The following is a 14,119-nucleotide window of genomic DNA, read 5'->3' on the forward strand; positions in this document are numbered from 1 at the left end:
TTGATCATTTATAGAAAACAATTTTTGTTTCACGTCAAGTAAGTCTGTGTCATTCAACATCATCTCCTCATTTGCATATCTTTCTCCCAATAGTTAGTTCTCAATGCTTTGTTACAGATCTTTTGAATTGCTTTTCAATTGTGCTGCAATACATACCTTTGAATCCGTTTGAGACGACATTTCATAAATCTGACTCAGGATTATATAGATTTGAAATTTTTAAGAAAAAAATTGAATTTCTGAAATAAAGTAAAATTAAATAAAACTTACTGTTCGAAGAAAGTCAATCAATCAAAACAAAGCTTTTTCCTTAAGTAACGTGGCGCAAGAACGATTTTGCAAGATTAATTATTTCTTGTGCTAAAATAGTTCAACAACTTCTAAAACAGGAACTTACGAACAAAACAATTTACAATTCAATTCATGACATATCCTTAAATTTTAATAATAGACTTGACGATGATGACGAGCTTTGATGAATATGAGGAAATTATCATGATAATAGTCTAAGATAAACAATGCACTTATAAGTGGAGTCGCGTTTGCATCCACACACAAACATGTCCTCATTGTTCTCCATCACTACAATTGCCATTGTCTTTGTCGTTATTTGTGGCACAAGAAACAGACACATTTGTAGTATATGCCAAGAAGGAAACTTTTCGACATAACCACTAAAAAAGTCAAATAACCATTAATAATTTTTCCTTTTTTTTTGTGGGGAAGCACAATGGGGCAGTAATAGAATTAGATCAATTGATGTGTATAAAGATGGGAATTGTCTGTTTTTTGAGGCTACTTTTGTGCATGCCTGACGGATTTCATGAGAGTGAGCGAGTTGGGATTTCGCAAACACACAAAACATACAAGAAAACTCTTGGATAATAATGTCAAATTACCATCTATTCAAACATGTTGCTTTCGGAAAAGTCACTGCTGTAATGACAAATTCAATGAATTTTTACATGAAAAGAGAGAAAATTAGAGACAAAGTTTATATTTCGACAAAACAAGTAGTTTAACATAACACGATGAAATGATGAGAATGAAGCCAGTAGCTAAGAAAGTCTCTTCCCTCAAAAAAAAAACATCAATGAATGAGACGATGATTGTAAAATACGAGAAAGAAATGAATAATAAATAGAAAATGGAATGAATATACAAAAGAAAAGTGAGACAAACATCGACCATTGTGGTCTCTTTCCCTTTATTCATCATCATCGTCGACTTTGTTTTTCATGGAACAAACGAAAGTTGAACAAAAGGCGATTTTGCATTTTTTTCTACATATACAATGAAGGCAATTGTTTTACTTTTATAGCAAGTAAAAAAATATTTGACAAAATATGGAAAACAGTCGAAAACAAATTCTGGAAAAAAAAATTTCAATTGATTTTTATGTTTGTAAAATTTTTAATAGCATTTCAATTATATAGTAAAATATGCTTAAAGCTCATCAATTTTATTCTGCATTTTAATTTACCGTAATGTAGATTATTCTTATGGAAAAAAATAATCCGATCTATCAACGAAAATAGGTTTTAAAATTCGTTCTATTAACGTTTTTAATTTCGAATTTAGAAATTTCGATTTTTTTCAATATTTTTAACAAAAATTTTTAGAATGAATAATTTTAATAAATTTTTATTAATTTATTTTTTGATTTTATGAAAAATAATTTAATTTTTTTCTAAATAATTGCCAAAAAAATCAAAAAATTAATGGAAAAATATTGTTCTATTAACTTCAAAATTGATGTTCCATTAATTATTAGCATTTTTTGAATTTTTTAATTTTAGCATTTTTTTTTTCCATAAGAATTATCTACATTACGGTAATTAAATTTATTTTTTTTTAAACTTTTATTAAATGAAATAAATAAATGAATTAATAAAAAAGAAAATGAATCCTTTGAAGCATTCATTTGAAAAAAAAAACGAAAAGATTAAAACTAAAAATAATAAAATATTTGAGTAAAAAATTAAAGAAATTAATCGAAAAATTTTTGAGCTTTGAAATATTTTAAAAATCGAGAATTTCTAAAAACTAAATTTTTTAAAATATTTTTTTTTGTTTTCAAATTTAAATCTTTTTTTTAATTTTTAATTCAGTTTTTTATAAAAAGTTATTTTTTGTAAAAGTTTCCAATTTTAATTGTAGAGGAATCAAAGGAATTTTTAGATGAATCAATGAATATTTTATTTTAGAAATTTTTAAATTAAATTCAAAATTTAATTAAATTTAAATTAAATTAGATTTTTTTTTTAAATTTAGAAAATTTTTGTAAATTTAAATTAACCAAACACCTCAAATTAAATTTCATGAAAAATCACACAAAAAACACCGAAACTGTTGATGATACTTGACTGTCCTCCGCTGATGACAATGACGAGGAGGCCCACTGCTAACTTCGTTCTTCACTGCAAAATTTGTCATATAAAAAATTTGCAAAAGAGAGACACACAAAAAAAAAGACCAACTCAGTATTATAATCTCTGTGTTTTCCCGTACTTTATACAAACGCCAACCGAACGACATTCCAGCGCACACCACTCGAGCCTGCTTTTCACAACAATTGCAGAATAGTAGTGGTGTACATTAAAAACAATAAGGACAATGGGGTAAAAGAACAATAATATAAAATTTTCTCTATATTGTTTTCAATATTGAGTGGCAGTGAATTGTTCAAATATTGTATAAAATATACAAAAAAAAAAACGACTCGCCTTTGTTCTAAAAAACAAATAAAAGTACACATAATGATAAAGGAGACAAGAGGAATCTCCGCGCGCGCCACATTCACTTGTCTTTCAATCCCTTTTGTCTGTCAAAATATTTTCGGGCCAAAATTGCTCATTAACAGTAAAGTATTGTCTTGAGAGAGGAAAAAATAAATAAATAAAAATCTAAACAACTTTATAATTTTCCTGAAAATAAATAATAATAATAAAAAAAACTAAAAAGTTGGGAAAGAATTGAAAAAAATTTAAATTTTCTCGTGCCTGTTAGATTTTTTGAATAGAAAAATCATTCGTTGTAGATAGAGAAATGTTCATACAATTTTTTTTTTCATAATAACAATAATAATAATAATAATAATAGTACAACAACAAAACAACATTTTCAATGTTGTTCATATATCGTAAAATAAAATAAAATTCTCTACAATAATAATAATGAAAGTATAATTTTGTATGAGAAAATCTATTCTATTCATCTCGACTCTATTCAATTTTTATGTTTATCAATTCATTCAGTAGTAGATGATGATGTACAGCACAAAACGTCCCACACGTCTATGCCTGTGTGTGTTCAATTCACTGTTTTTCAATGGAAAATGAAGGAACTTTTTCAGCATGTGTATTGTGTTTTTGCATGGTGAATTACATTGTATTTTTCGATAAAAAGTATTGTTAAAATATGTAAAGGAGCTGCTTTTCAACCAGAAATGAATAAAATGAAAGAGATTTTTTGGCGTACATATGCCAGGTTGCTCGAAATACACACACGACAACAATAACGTTCCGAAAAATAAAATCGAATCTAATGTGTGTTGTGTTCAATTCAACAAAATAACAAGTAAATTAATTGAATATAATTCAAAATATTTAATTGTTTCTTTATTTTTGAACAATTTTGTGAATTATGTAGCACTTACCTGCTTAATTATTCATGATAATTAATCCATTATTATTTTTAAAAAATTTATTTTAATTTTTTTTATATTTTTTTTAAATATTTTTATTATTTTAATTTTATTTTTAATTTTTTTCGATTTTTTTTTCACTTCACATAATTTATTTAATTTAATTTTAATTATTTATTTTTTAATTTTAATTTTTTTTTATTTATTATTTAATACACTTTAAATTTATATTTTTTTTTTTGTAAATATTTTCACTTCACGTCTTACCGGCACGATATTTCATCTGTAACTGCAAGTATCACTGTTCACCGAAAGGATTTTGAATAAAATAATGTTAAACGCGAAATAAGGCGTCGCTTTAAATAATTTCGCGCAAAAGCAAAGGACGAAAAAAATTTCAAAAATAATTAAAGTTAATTATGTTTCATTGAAACGAAAGAAATTTTTTATTATTTTTTAAATATTTTAGAGCCCTTTTTACGGATTTTTGAGCATATTGGCGACATCGTCTTCCGTTCCAGGTGGCGGCGGATCGCTATTGTCGCTTCGAGGCATCGCCAATGCTGGAGCAGCGTCATTCGTTTTCGCTTCCGACGATCTGCTGGACTTTGGTTTGTCGTTTCTGTCGCGATCTCTGCTGCGCGTACGTCTTCGTGTGCGATCGTCGTGATAATCGCGTCGACGATTCGAGTTGTAACGCACTGGGCTACGTGACATACTTCGATCGCGATTATTGAAACGACGATTGGAGCCGCCACCGCGCATCCATCTGCCAGGATTGCCCGTTCCGCGTCCCCTGCCGCCTCCAAAGGGTCTTCCGAGGGGATTTGTCGCCCGAATTGGGCTCAAGGGGGAACGGGAACCACGACTACGGGAACGTTTTCGGTCTTGGTAGGAATTGTATGGAGGTTTGTTGGGAGGACGACGATCGCGGTTGAAACGAACTGGGGAGCGGGAACGACTGCGACTGATGGCGACTGTAAAAAAAAATTTTTTTTAACATGAAATTTGAAATTTTTTGAGGAAAAAATTCTTACGACGTCGATAAAAGTCACGCGAAGTGGATCTTCTGTTCTTCTGTCGTCGTCGGTAGTCGGATGAATTGCTCCGAGAACGTCGTCGACGATTGTTGTAGTTGTAACTTCGACTCCTGCTGCGACTTCTGCTACGAGAACGACTTCTTGATCTTCGATCATTCGATTCTGGCATCGTCACGGGCTGAGCTGCTTCGACATTTGCCAATCTAAAATTAAAAATTGACTAAAATCACGTAAAAAATTAATAAAAATTCATTAAACTTACCGGAAATTCCCGAATTTATCCAAAACAACCGGGCCTGACTTCACTGGAGCCGGAGGAATCGCTGCAATATTCTGCGATGACGTCATAACAGTTCGTCCATACTGTTTGAGAGGCGAGGGAATTCTCGGCATCGTCGGTTGTTGCGTCACAAACTTCGATTTTGGCTGTTCCTTGGCATTTGAACGCCCATCATCATCGTTATCCGAGTCAGGTGGCGTCATTCCTTTGCCAAGACGCGTTGTGCGAGACTGAATTTTACTGGGACCTGCAACGGAAGCTCCTCGGGGATCATCTTTGTTCGAAAATGACATTTTCCATTTGTTTTGCTTCGTATCGTCTGTTTCCGATTTGCCAGCTTCAGTAAGTGCGTCACTTTTGTTGCCGTAAATTTCGGATAATTTTGCGCCGAGATCGTCGAGAACGGGTAAGTTTTCGAAAATCCTGAAAAATATTTCGGTAAAAAAAATTTGAGAAAAATTTTTAGTAAAAACTCACTTCAGAGCCTCGCGTAATTTCGCATTTTCGAGTTCATTCAAGTCGAGTTTGGATTTTTTGCTTTTCTTTTCCTTTTTCTTCTTCTTTTTGGCTTCTTTCTTCGCTTTTTTCTCCTCTTTGCGTTTTTTCTTCTTGGATTTTGAGTCCGAATTCTTTCGTTCTTCTTGGTAGCGAGCAGCGTCTTCGATCAATTTGCGTACTTTGTCTTCGTGATCATCGTCAGCGCGAGCCATGTCCAAAAATTGACGCACCTAAAATTGAATTTTATTTTAAAAATGTGAATTTATTCATTTTAAATCCGCTTCAAAATTCATTTTAATAATTTTTTATGAAAAAACCGACAAAAAATAATGAAAAACTATTGAGAATAAAAAATTTTAAGAAAATTTATAAAATATATTTTTTTTAATATTTGTGCAAAAAAAATTTTTTTTTTTTTTCAAACAAACCAAAAATAAAAAAAAAAGTATGAAAAAATTAAAAAAAAACGAAAATTAAAGAAAAATAAAAAAATTGTTAAAATTAAAAAAATAATTGTAAAATTTTAAAGAATTAGAAAATTAAATATAAAAGACAAAATCAGACAGGAATTAATAAAAAAAAAATAAATTAAAAAATTTAGTTCAATTTTCAAAACATTTAAAAATTAAAGAAAAAATCGGAAAATATTTAAATGTAAAATAAAAATTCTTGAAATGTAGAAAACTTAGTAAAAATTTCAAAAAATTTGAAAATTAAAAAAAAATCAGACAGAAACTAATTTAAAAAATTAAATTAAAATGATAAATTAAGTTTGCAAAAAATTTAAAAATTAGAGAAAAAAAATATTTTTTTTTTAATAAATTAAACAGAAAAAAAATATGATTTCCCCGAATTTTTAATTTTTTATCACATTTTTTCATAATTTGAAGAACAAAAAAATATCAAAAAAGTGTAAAATTTATTTACCTTTGACTCGTAATCATCCGTATCCGCACCCAAATTCCCAAACGACTGATTAAACTGACTTCCTGCCTTCATCATTTGTTGCGAGAACGGCGATGGATTATCTCTTCCTTTCTTTCCCTTCGTATTTTTCGACGATCGATCGGAACTGGATGAGCTAGAAGAGGAACGCGAACTACTCGAACTCGATCCGCTCGACGATGAACCGTCACTCGACGAGGAATCGCGTCTTTTTCGCTTCTTCTTTGACTTTTCTTTGCGTTTTTTGTCATTCGAATGTCGGTCACGACTCTTAGAAGTTTCTGATTTTCCCTTGTTGAGGTTCAAAGCTAAAAGAAAAATTAAAAATTCGATGAAAAATTGTTAAAAATTGATGAAAATTGTTCTTACGTGGCAAGACAAGCTCCGTTGGCGGCACAATCATCTTCGGTTGCTGCTTATTCCTCAAATATTCCAACGAATTGAGGGCTTCTTCGTGCATCGGAATGACTTTCAAGCAATCCTGATACGCTTTGCATGCCTCGTCGTATTCATTTTCGTCTTCGTAACTGCGTCCCAGAGCCACAAGCGTCTCCCCAAGGTATTTTCGAGCATTGGCGTGAGTATTGTTGATTTGCAAGGCGGCTTCGAAATCTTCGACGGCTTTTTTGAAGGACCCGCTATTGGCGTAAAGAGCTCCTCTCGCTACAAGTCCCTCGACATTCCGCGGATCGATGCTGAGTGCCTTGTTCAAGCAACTAAAAGCTTCGCTGTGACGTCCCTCCTTGAAATGTTCAATGCCCTCGGCGACAGAACGAAAAGCCCACTTGCTGGCTTGTTCCTGACGTATTTGTGATGCATATTCGTTCGCGGGAAATTTCCCCTTCAAACTGGTCATGTTGGTGTAATACTCTTTCGGGTTCAATCCAAGGGCTTCGAACAAAACATCCTCCGAATTGGGGTTCTTGAAGGTGGTGTCGTTCTCCAAAACCTCGTTGTACGTGAAATTCTTCTTCTCCGATGCGGTTCTAAAAGAAAAAATAATTTTTTAAAATTAATTTTTAAATTTTAAGGAAATTTCAATGAAAAAACGGAAAAAAAATCACACAAAGCGCACAACACAACGCACAGACGACTTACTTGTAAACATCAGGAAAATCGTCTGTCGTTATCAGACCAAGTGGCGGCGTATCCTTACGCGGCGGAAATGCACTCTTCATGGTCAACACTATTTTCTGCGATTCCGGACTCAAATCTAACACCTCGCAACACACATAATCATGCACATCGTAGCGATCGTGCATTTTATTAAACACTGGCACGGTATTCGCCATAGGTAACATCGCCTAAAAAGGAAAGAAATTTGTCTCTTTCAAGGATTTTATTAAATTTTTTTTATTGATTTTTAATACTTTTATTCCGAGTTCGCCGACAAAGCGTTGAATGGATCCCGTGGCACAGATTATTTTAATGAGCAGATGCACTTTTGTCACAGTTGCTACACTTCCGTAGACAATGTCTCCTACTTGGATGGTCTAAAATATTTAAAAAAAAAATAATTTAAAATTTTTGAAATATTTTTTTTATGAATTTCACGTCAAAATTTCTTACATGAAATTAAATAATTTTGTCTAATTTTTCATTTTAAATTTTTTTTTTATTTTTTTAGGCACAAAAGTTCAAAAAGGTTTTAATATTATATATTTTTAAAAAAATTAAAATAAGAAATAATTTTAAAAATTAAAATTTTAAATAAAAAAAAATAATTAAAAGAACAAAAATTTCCAATAAATAAACTTTTATATAAAATTTTTAATTAAAATTTTGTTTAATTAATTTTTTAAAGAAAAATTACCAAAAAATAATTTGAACTTTAAAATAAACAAAACCGTAAATAAAATTAAAGAAAAAAATAAAAAAATAATAAATTGAAAAAAAAATTAATTTTATAAAAAATAAGATTTTTAGGGAATTTAGGGAGGTTTAAAAAATAAAAATAAATAAATTATTATAAAAAAAAAAAAATTAAAATAAAATTTTAAAAAAGCTAATTTAATAAATTATTGGAAATTATATCAATTTAATAAAAAAATAATTAATTAAATAAAATAATGAAAAAAATTGTTAAATAAATTAATTAATTAATAAATACAAAAAAATAAAACCTATATAAAATAATTCTTTTAATAATTAGAAAAACATTTTTAATTAATTTTTTGAAATGTTAAAAATTTTAAGAATTTTTCTGACTTTTTGTTATATTTTTTTTTTATTTTTTATTTTTTATTTCGTTTTTCATCGAAATTCACACTTGAAAAATTTTTTTGATCCTAACTCATTAATTTTTTTTAAATTTTGGACAAAATTATTTAATTTTCTTTGTATTTTTAAAACTTACCTGAAAAAAATGCCTCGTCCTCTCATACGGATCCACATTCAAAAAAATCTCATAGGGAGGAATTTGGACAATCGAATCTAAAATCCCGAAAAAAATCAAATTTATTAACATTTTCCATCAAAACTCAATACTCACCATTATTATCTGTAAATCCCGCTTCCGAATTATGTCCTCCAACCATCAAATTCTGATCGAAAATCTCATCGGCCTTCTTCGAGATAAATTGATGCAATCGCAAACGCTTCGCCCTGTCCTGGAACGTCAAATATTTCTGTCGCTGTTGGTACATCGAGTAATCCGGATGCAAAATTCCCTGTTTTTGCAGATCTGTTTCGCCGCGTTCGCCTTCCCACATCTTCTGCAGCGGCAATCCATGGTACGAGATGCTGCGAGCAATCAATCCCGCATTCAGTGGCTTCGTGTTGGCAGCTGTTGTTGTCGTTGGCGGAGCAAGATTTCCTCCCAAATGCCCGTAAGCACTTCTTGGATCGCCGTAATGATACATCACTTTGTTTTTTTTTTGGTTCTGTGCTAAAAAACAAGTTGCTAACAATGAACGAGGTGTGACGACGACAAACCTCGTAGCGCAAAAGAAAAAATATTTAATCGATGACCGGCTTGACAAAAATGGCTACCGATTCGCGAAATGTGCTTTTAAAAGCAGCGCTAAGGAAAAGTCTTTCAGTTTTTTTTTTACTAACAAAAATTGAAAGATTTTCGTGAAAATTGACACTTGAACACTTTTTTTTTTGACAAAAATCGAATAATCGCACAAATTTGTTAAATTTTTGAAAGAACCGAAAGAACGCGGCCTTGAAAAAATGACACACAATTTTTTTGGAAGAATTTTCGAGTGGATTCTCGCACGATCACAACTTACCTTCGTAACACACGAGCTTCGAAAAGACTCTTTTCACACTAGAAACGTTCAAATTTCCCTTAAAATTCCTTTTAATTGATGATTTCGGCGTTTTTCATCACAATAATTTTCGCTGTAAACAAACATCAGGAGTACAACAATTGTACAAGAAACTTGAAACTGGGATCAAAAATGGGTCCCATAGTAAATCGACTTGTACAAGAAACTTGAAACTTGGATTTATCAATTTCATTCGTCTCACTACCGTTTTCGCCAAATACAAACCACAACTCGAATTTTTTCCGTTAAAAATGGTCACGTGGTTTTTTCAAATTTTAACACACGGTCAAGTAATAAAGTTAAAACACACGGGCACGTGTCTTTTATCGTTTGTTTATCGTAAATAATTAATTTATAAACAAGAAAAGAGCGATGCTTGACATTCTTTTGTGATATTTTATGATATTTTTAACTCTCTCTAAACGTACGGTATTGTTCCTCAAATTTATTACACACTTGCTCAAAAGAAAGAATTTTAATTATTATAGTACATGAACAATGCGAAACTCGTTTTGCTTGTTTATTTATTAGAAATCTTGTTCAAATTATGTCAATGGCATGCAGACAATAAAGAACAAAATAATTATTTTTTTTTTGTCTCAGACAAAAGTTGAGTTTTACAATTTAATTAAAATTTTCATAAAACGGACAAAAAAAAATTAACGGGTGAGTAGAAAAAAAAATTTTTTAGAAAGTTGCAAAAAAAATGAAGGTTGAAACCTTCATAATTGGAAAATCAACTTAATAAATTTTAATAAAAATAAAAAAAAATGTAATAGATTTGACCAAATATTGACCGTAGCAAACATAAATAATTGAAATGTTTCTGCGGTAACAAAACCACTGATGTGTAAAATAAGTGCTGATGCACATCAATAACAATTAAGCAATATCCTGTGAGTATATGAGCGAGCGCGCAACACGATGGGTGATGATTTTTTCCAATAAAAAATATTTGATTTTTTTTTTCGGTTGAATTTTAATTTTTAATGAATTGTCAGTTGTTGAACGATTTTTGTTCGTTTTATTAAACTTTTTCATTAATTATCATATTTGACGTTTATTTTTATTGAAATTTCAATAGTGTCTGTCTTGGTCTCACGGTTTTAGTTGAATATTGAGTAACGAGTTTGTACATTGGAACAAATTTTGAAATTTTGCATTGGGGGAAATTTTTAAAATGTGCATTGGGGCAAAATTTTAAAATGTGCATTGGGACAAAATTTAAAAATGTTGATTGGGTCTAAAACTAAATTAAACTGTTTCAGTTTTATATTGGGAAAGTTTCCACTTGAAAAACTTGTTGGAAACTTGAAGAAATTTTTATTTCTGGAATGAATTTAATTAAAAATTAAAATTTAAAAAAACTTTACTTCTGAAAAAAATAAATAACTAAAATAAATAAATAAAAAAAATAAATTTAAAAAATAAAATAAAAAATAAAATAAAATAAAAAACTAAATTTAAAATAAAAAATGATAAAATAAATAAAATATTCATAAAAATTTGAACAAGAAAAAAAATCATGAGAAGCTTAAACTTTTGAAGTTTTGCTAAAGTTACAAAGCTAAAATGGTAGCACTCGCAATTTTTTTCTCTTTTTCATGTTTTAATTTTTTTTTGTTTTTTACTTTTTAGAGCATTTTTCCATAAAATATAAAACATAAGTATTTTTAAAATATTTTTTTTTTTTGATAAATTTTTTATTTAAATTAAAATTCAACCAAAAAAAAAATGGAAAACTTTTTTTTTGCCAAAAGCCAAATAACTTTGAATCAATTAGACTTTAATGGACACGGTAACACCCATCATCATTTCCATTACAAATAATTTCACACAATTAGGATTGCCGATTGCGTGTTAAAAGAAGTCGTCATGCAATCATGATTTCACTCGCGTATAGAACCATTGTAGCAAAAGAATTACGCTTCAGGCAGTTAATGTCTGTTATTATTTGCATGAGCTACTGCCCGATACGTAAGGCGTTGATTACGGATACCCATTCCGTATCTTTTGATCAGGTTTCATGCCAAATCAATTGTATGTAAATAAAGTTCACTTGTTACTTCGTGTATACGGAAATTTTTCGACGCACATATTGATCCTCTATTGTTTTAAAGATTTCACACACAACCGAGTCGACAATGGCATACGGAGAGAAGTAAAGTGGGAGATTATGAATAATTGATGAATTGCTTCGGAAAATCTATCTCTGGATTCTACAGTAATCACTTAATCTGTCTGTCTATACGTTTCCTTTGTTTTCAATCAAGTGTTCTTCAATCATTAAACTGTTTCCTTCCGCTATCAATTACGTGCTCAATGGTGAATAGTGGAAACGGTTTGAGTTCTGATTGGAGATTTTTATGTTCTATTGTTAGTAATTGGCTTTAGAGTTGACAGAAATTACTAAGCGAGAAGTTTTAAATTTAAAAATTGTAGTTGGGGCATTTTCTAAGAGTCTGTCTGTTTAACTTATTTTTCGTGATGGTTATTAAAAGAATAAAAAAAAAACTAACACATGTTTTCGATCGAATTCAACACACTTCTTTGACACTCTTTTGACACAATGACTGATTATCTGAGTTCAATATCTAAGAGATATTTCCGCATCATGTTCGCTCTGACAATATTTTGCCTCGGTATCTGACAACAATGATTTTGATATGTATGCAATTAATCTTTCTTCCGAATTAGGTCATTCCTGCAGATTTACTGACATGTAGTAAGGATATTTTAACAATGACAAAAATTCATCTTGATTCAAACTTGATTTTTTCTTCAATAGTTTATATTTTTATCCAGAAATATTCTTATCGAAGGATCTTCATTCAGGTTTTCTTATTTAGTTACTTCAATACTGTTAACAAAAGTCCGTACGCTCAATATGCACAGTCTTGTACGTAATGTGTTTGTCGACTTTGAGGAAACAGTCACCTCGGGCACTTCAGATTGCTGGAAACGTGAGGGTTGTATGGTGGCGTTCAATTCGGGCACATGGTGATACAATGAATATGCTCGTTGATGACCAATGCCTTGTGTGCCTTCTGTGCCTTAATTGCTTCCTTGTTCTTTCCCGCGTTGTTGCCAAACTTACGACAGCGAAACAACGTTGGGTCCTTTTTAGGTGATAGGTGAAGCACGACTTGGAAAAAGAGTAAAACGGCCATCATACTTTTTAATGGTTAAGATCTTTTTCTGGTTTTTCCATATTAGTTGATCAGGCAAATTACTTTTGGTTGGTTTTTCTATGAAAAGTTGAATCATTAATATCTGTTGACTTCATCTTTCCATAATGATTACATAAGTTATATTATTACCTTTGTAATTCTTCAAAATATAGTTGAGATTAACTTCACCTAAATTAAAATTAAGACTTTAATATCGTAAAAAAGTATAGGACTCTGTAAAAAAATCGAATAAAAAGGAAAAATGTTTCTTAGGTAAGAATTTAATTTAATTTAAATATTTTAGACAAAAAATAAATTTATTTACAAAAATGCGCTTATGTCAAAAATTTGAAAAAAAAACATAAAGGTTTTATATTTTAATGAATAATTTCGCTTTTTTTCAAAATATAATTTTCAAAAAATTAATAATTTTAAAAACTCGAAAATTTCTAAATACACTTACCATCAAACTCTTAAAAATCGAATTGATTATTAATTTGCAGTCAAAACTGCAAAAATTAAGTCAAATGGCTTGTGATCGAACAAAAATCGAAAGATTTTCGGCTTAAACTTATTCCAACTTATTCTTAAACTAAAAATATATTTTCTTTGACTTTAACTTAAACTACATTTAACTCACATAAGCTTTAGTTCAAGTCAAAAATTTTAGCAATCCTGATTCCAACCATTTCCTTACCACATGGCATAAATCTCCTACCTACACCCACATTCCGTTAAGTAGTTCTCCATCTATGATTGCACTCATAAAATGACTGACAACTTTTAATAAATTTTACAAATGTCTTTGATTCAATCTCATTAATCACGTCCTTTTGTCTTGCATTTCTCCGTAGATATTTTACTCAAAAATGTCCTTCGATAAGAATTTTTCACGTTCAGGTCATTAAATATCTTTTTCCTTCGCATATTTTAGAGCGTAGATTTTACAACGACGACAACTACTACTGGTAGTACTTCACTGAAATGAGCAAACATAAACAGCATGGAATTGAATAAAATCAAGATAAATTGTGGTCCACATCACAAATGAAATTGCTTCAATTTCTCTTATCAGGGATCATGGACAGGACATAATTTGAGTATTTTATCATATTTTCCATATCTTTTTTTTTTTTCCTACAAATGGCAGAGGGGGACGACTGTTGATTGTGACATCATGTATAAACATTATAACTAGCAAAACATGACGAACGGGAGTAATTTTATTTGATGAGACTTTTATTCTAATCGGACATTTGCTTGAC

General features: G+C 30.1%; 2 protein-coding genes across 2 annotated transcripts in view; one reads left to right on the plus strand and one right to left on the minus strand.

Moving 5' to 3' along the window:
• Positions 1-14,119, plus strand: part of LOC134832929 (pseudouridylate synthase RPUSD2-like) — a 228,279-nt gene that overhangs the window by 152,075 nt on the left and 62,085 nt on the right. The window lies entirely within an intron of this gene.
• On the minus strand, positions 4,008-9,755 carry LOC134829893 (tetratricopeptide repeat protein 14 homolog). Its single transcript, XM_063843187.1, has 11 exons — positions 9,646-9,755; positions 8,901-9,296; positions 8,766-8,842; positions 7,780-7,902; positions 7,508-7,713; positions 6,779-7,395; positions 6,392-6,717; positions 5,444-5,694; positions 4,949-5,389; positions 4,684-4,889; positions 4,008-4,623 (listed from the first exon to the last, which is right to left on the minus strand). The coding sequence occupies exons 2-11, from the start codon at positions 9,268-9,270 to the stop codon at positions 4,124-4,126; spliced, it is 3,117 nt and encodes a 1,038-aa protein (XP_063699257.1). The 5' UTR covers positions 9,271-9,296; positions 9,646-9,755; the 3' UTR covers positions 4,008-4,123.

The sequence above is a fragment of the Culicoides brevitarsis genome, chromosome 2, assembly GCF_036172545.1.
Source record: "Culicoides brevitarsis isolate CSIRO-B50_1 chromosome 2, AGI_CSIRO_Cbre_v1, whole genome shotgun sequence".
Lineage (NCBI taxonomy): Eukaryota > Metazoa > Arthropoda > Insecta > Diptera > Ceratopogonidae > Culicoides > Culicoides brevitarsis.

What these genes read in the sequence shown, in the direction of transcription:
- LOC134829893 (XM_063843187.1), bottom strand. Translation starts at nt 9,270, where the DNA reads ATGTATCATTACGGCGATCCAAGAAGTGCTTACGGGCATTTGGGAGGA. An exon ending in GGACGAGGCATTTTTTTCAG is followed by an intron (nt 7,903 to 8,765) that starts GTAAGTTTTAAA and finishes TAAATATTTTAG; the next exon opens with ACCATCCAAGTAGGAGACAT. An exon ending in TCGGCGAACTCGGAATAAAA is followed by an intron (nt 7,714 to 7,779) that starts GTATTAAAAATC and finishes TTTCCTTTTTAG; the next exon opens with GCGATGTTACCTATGGCGAA.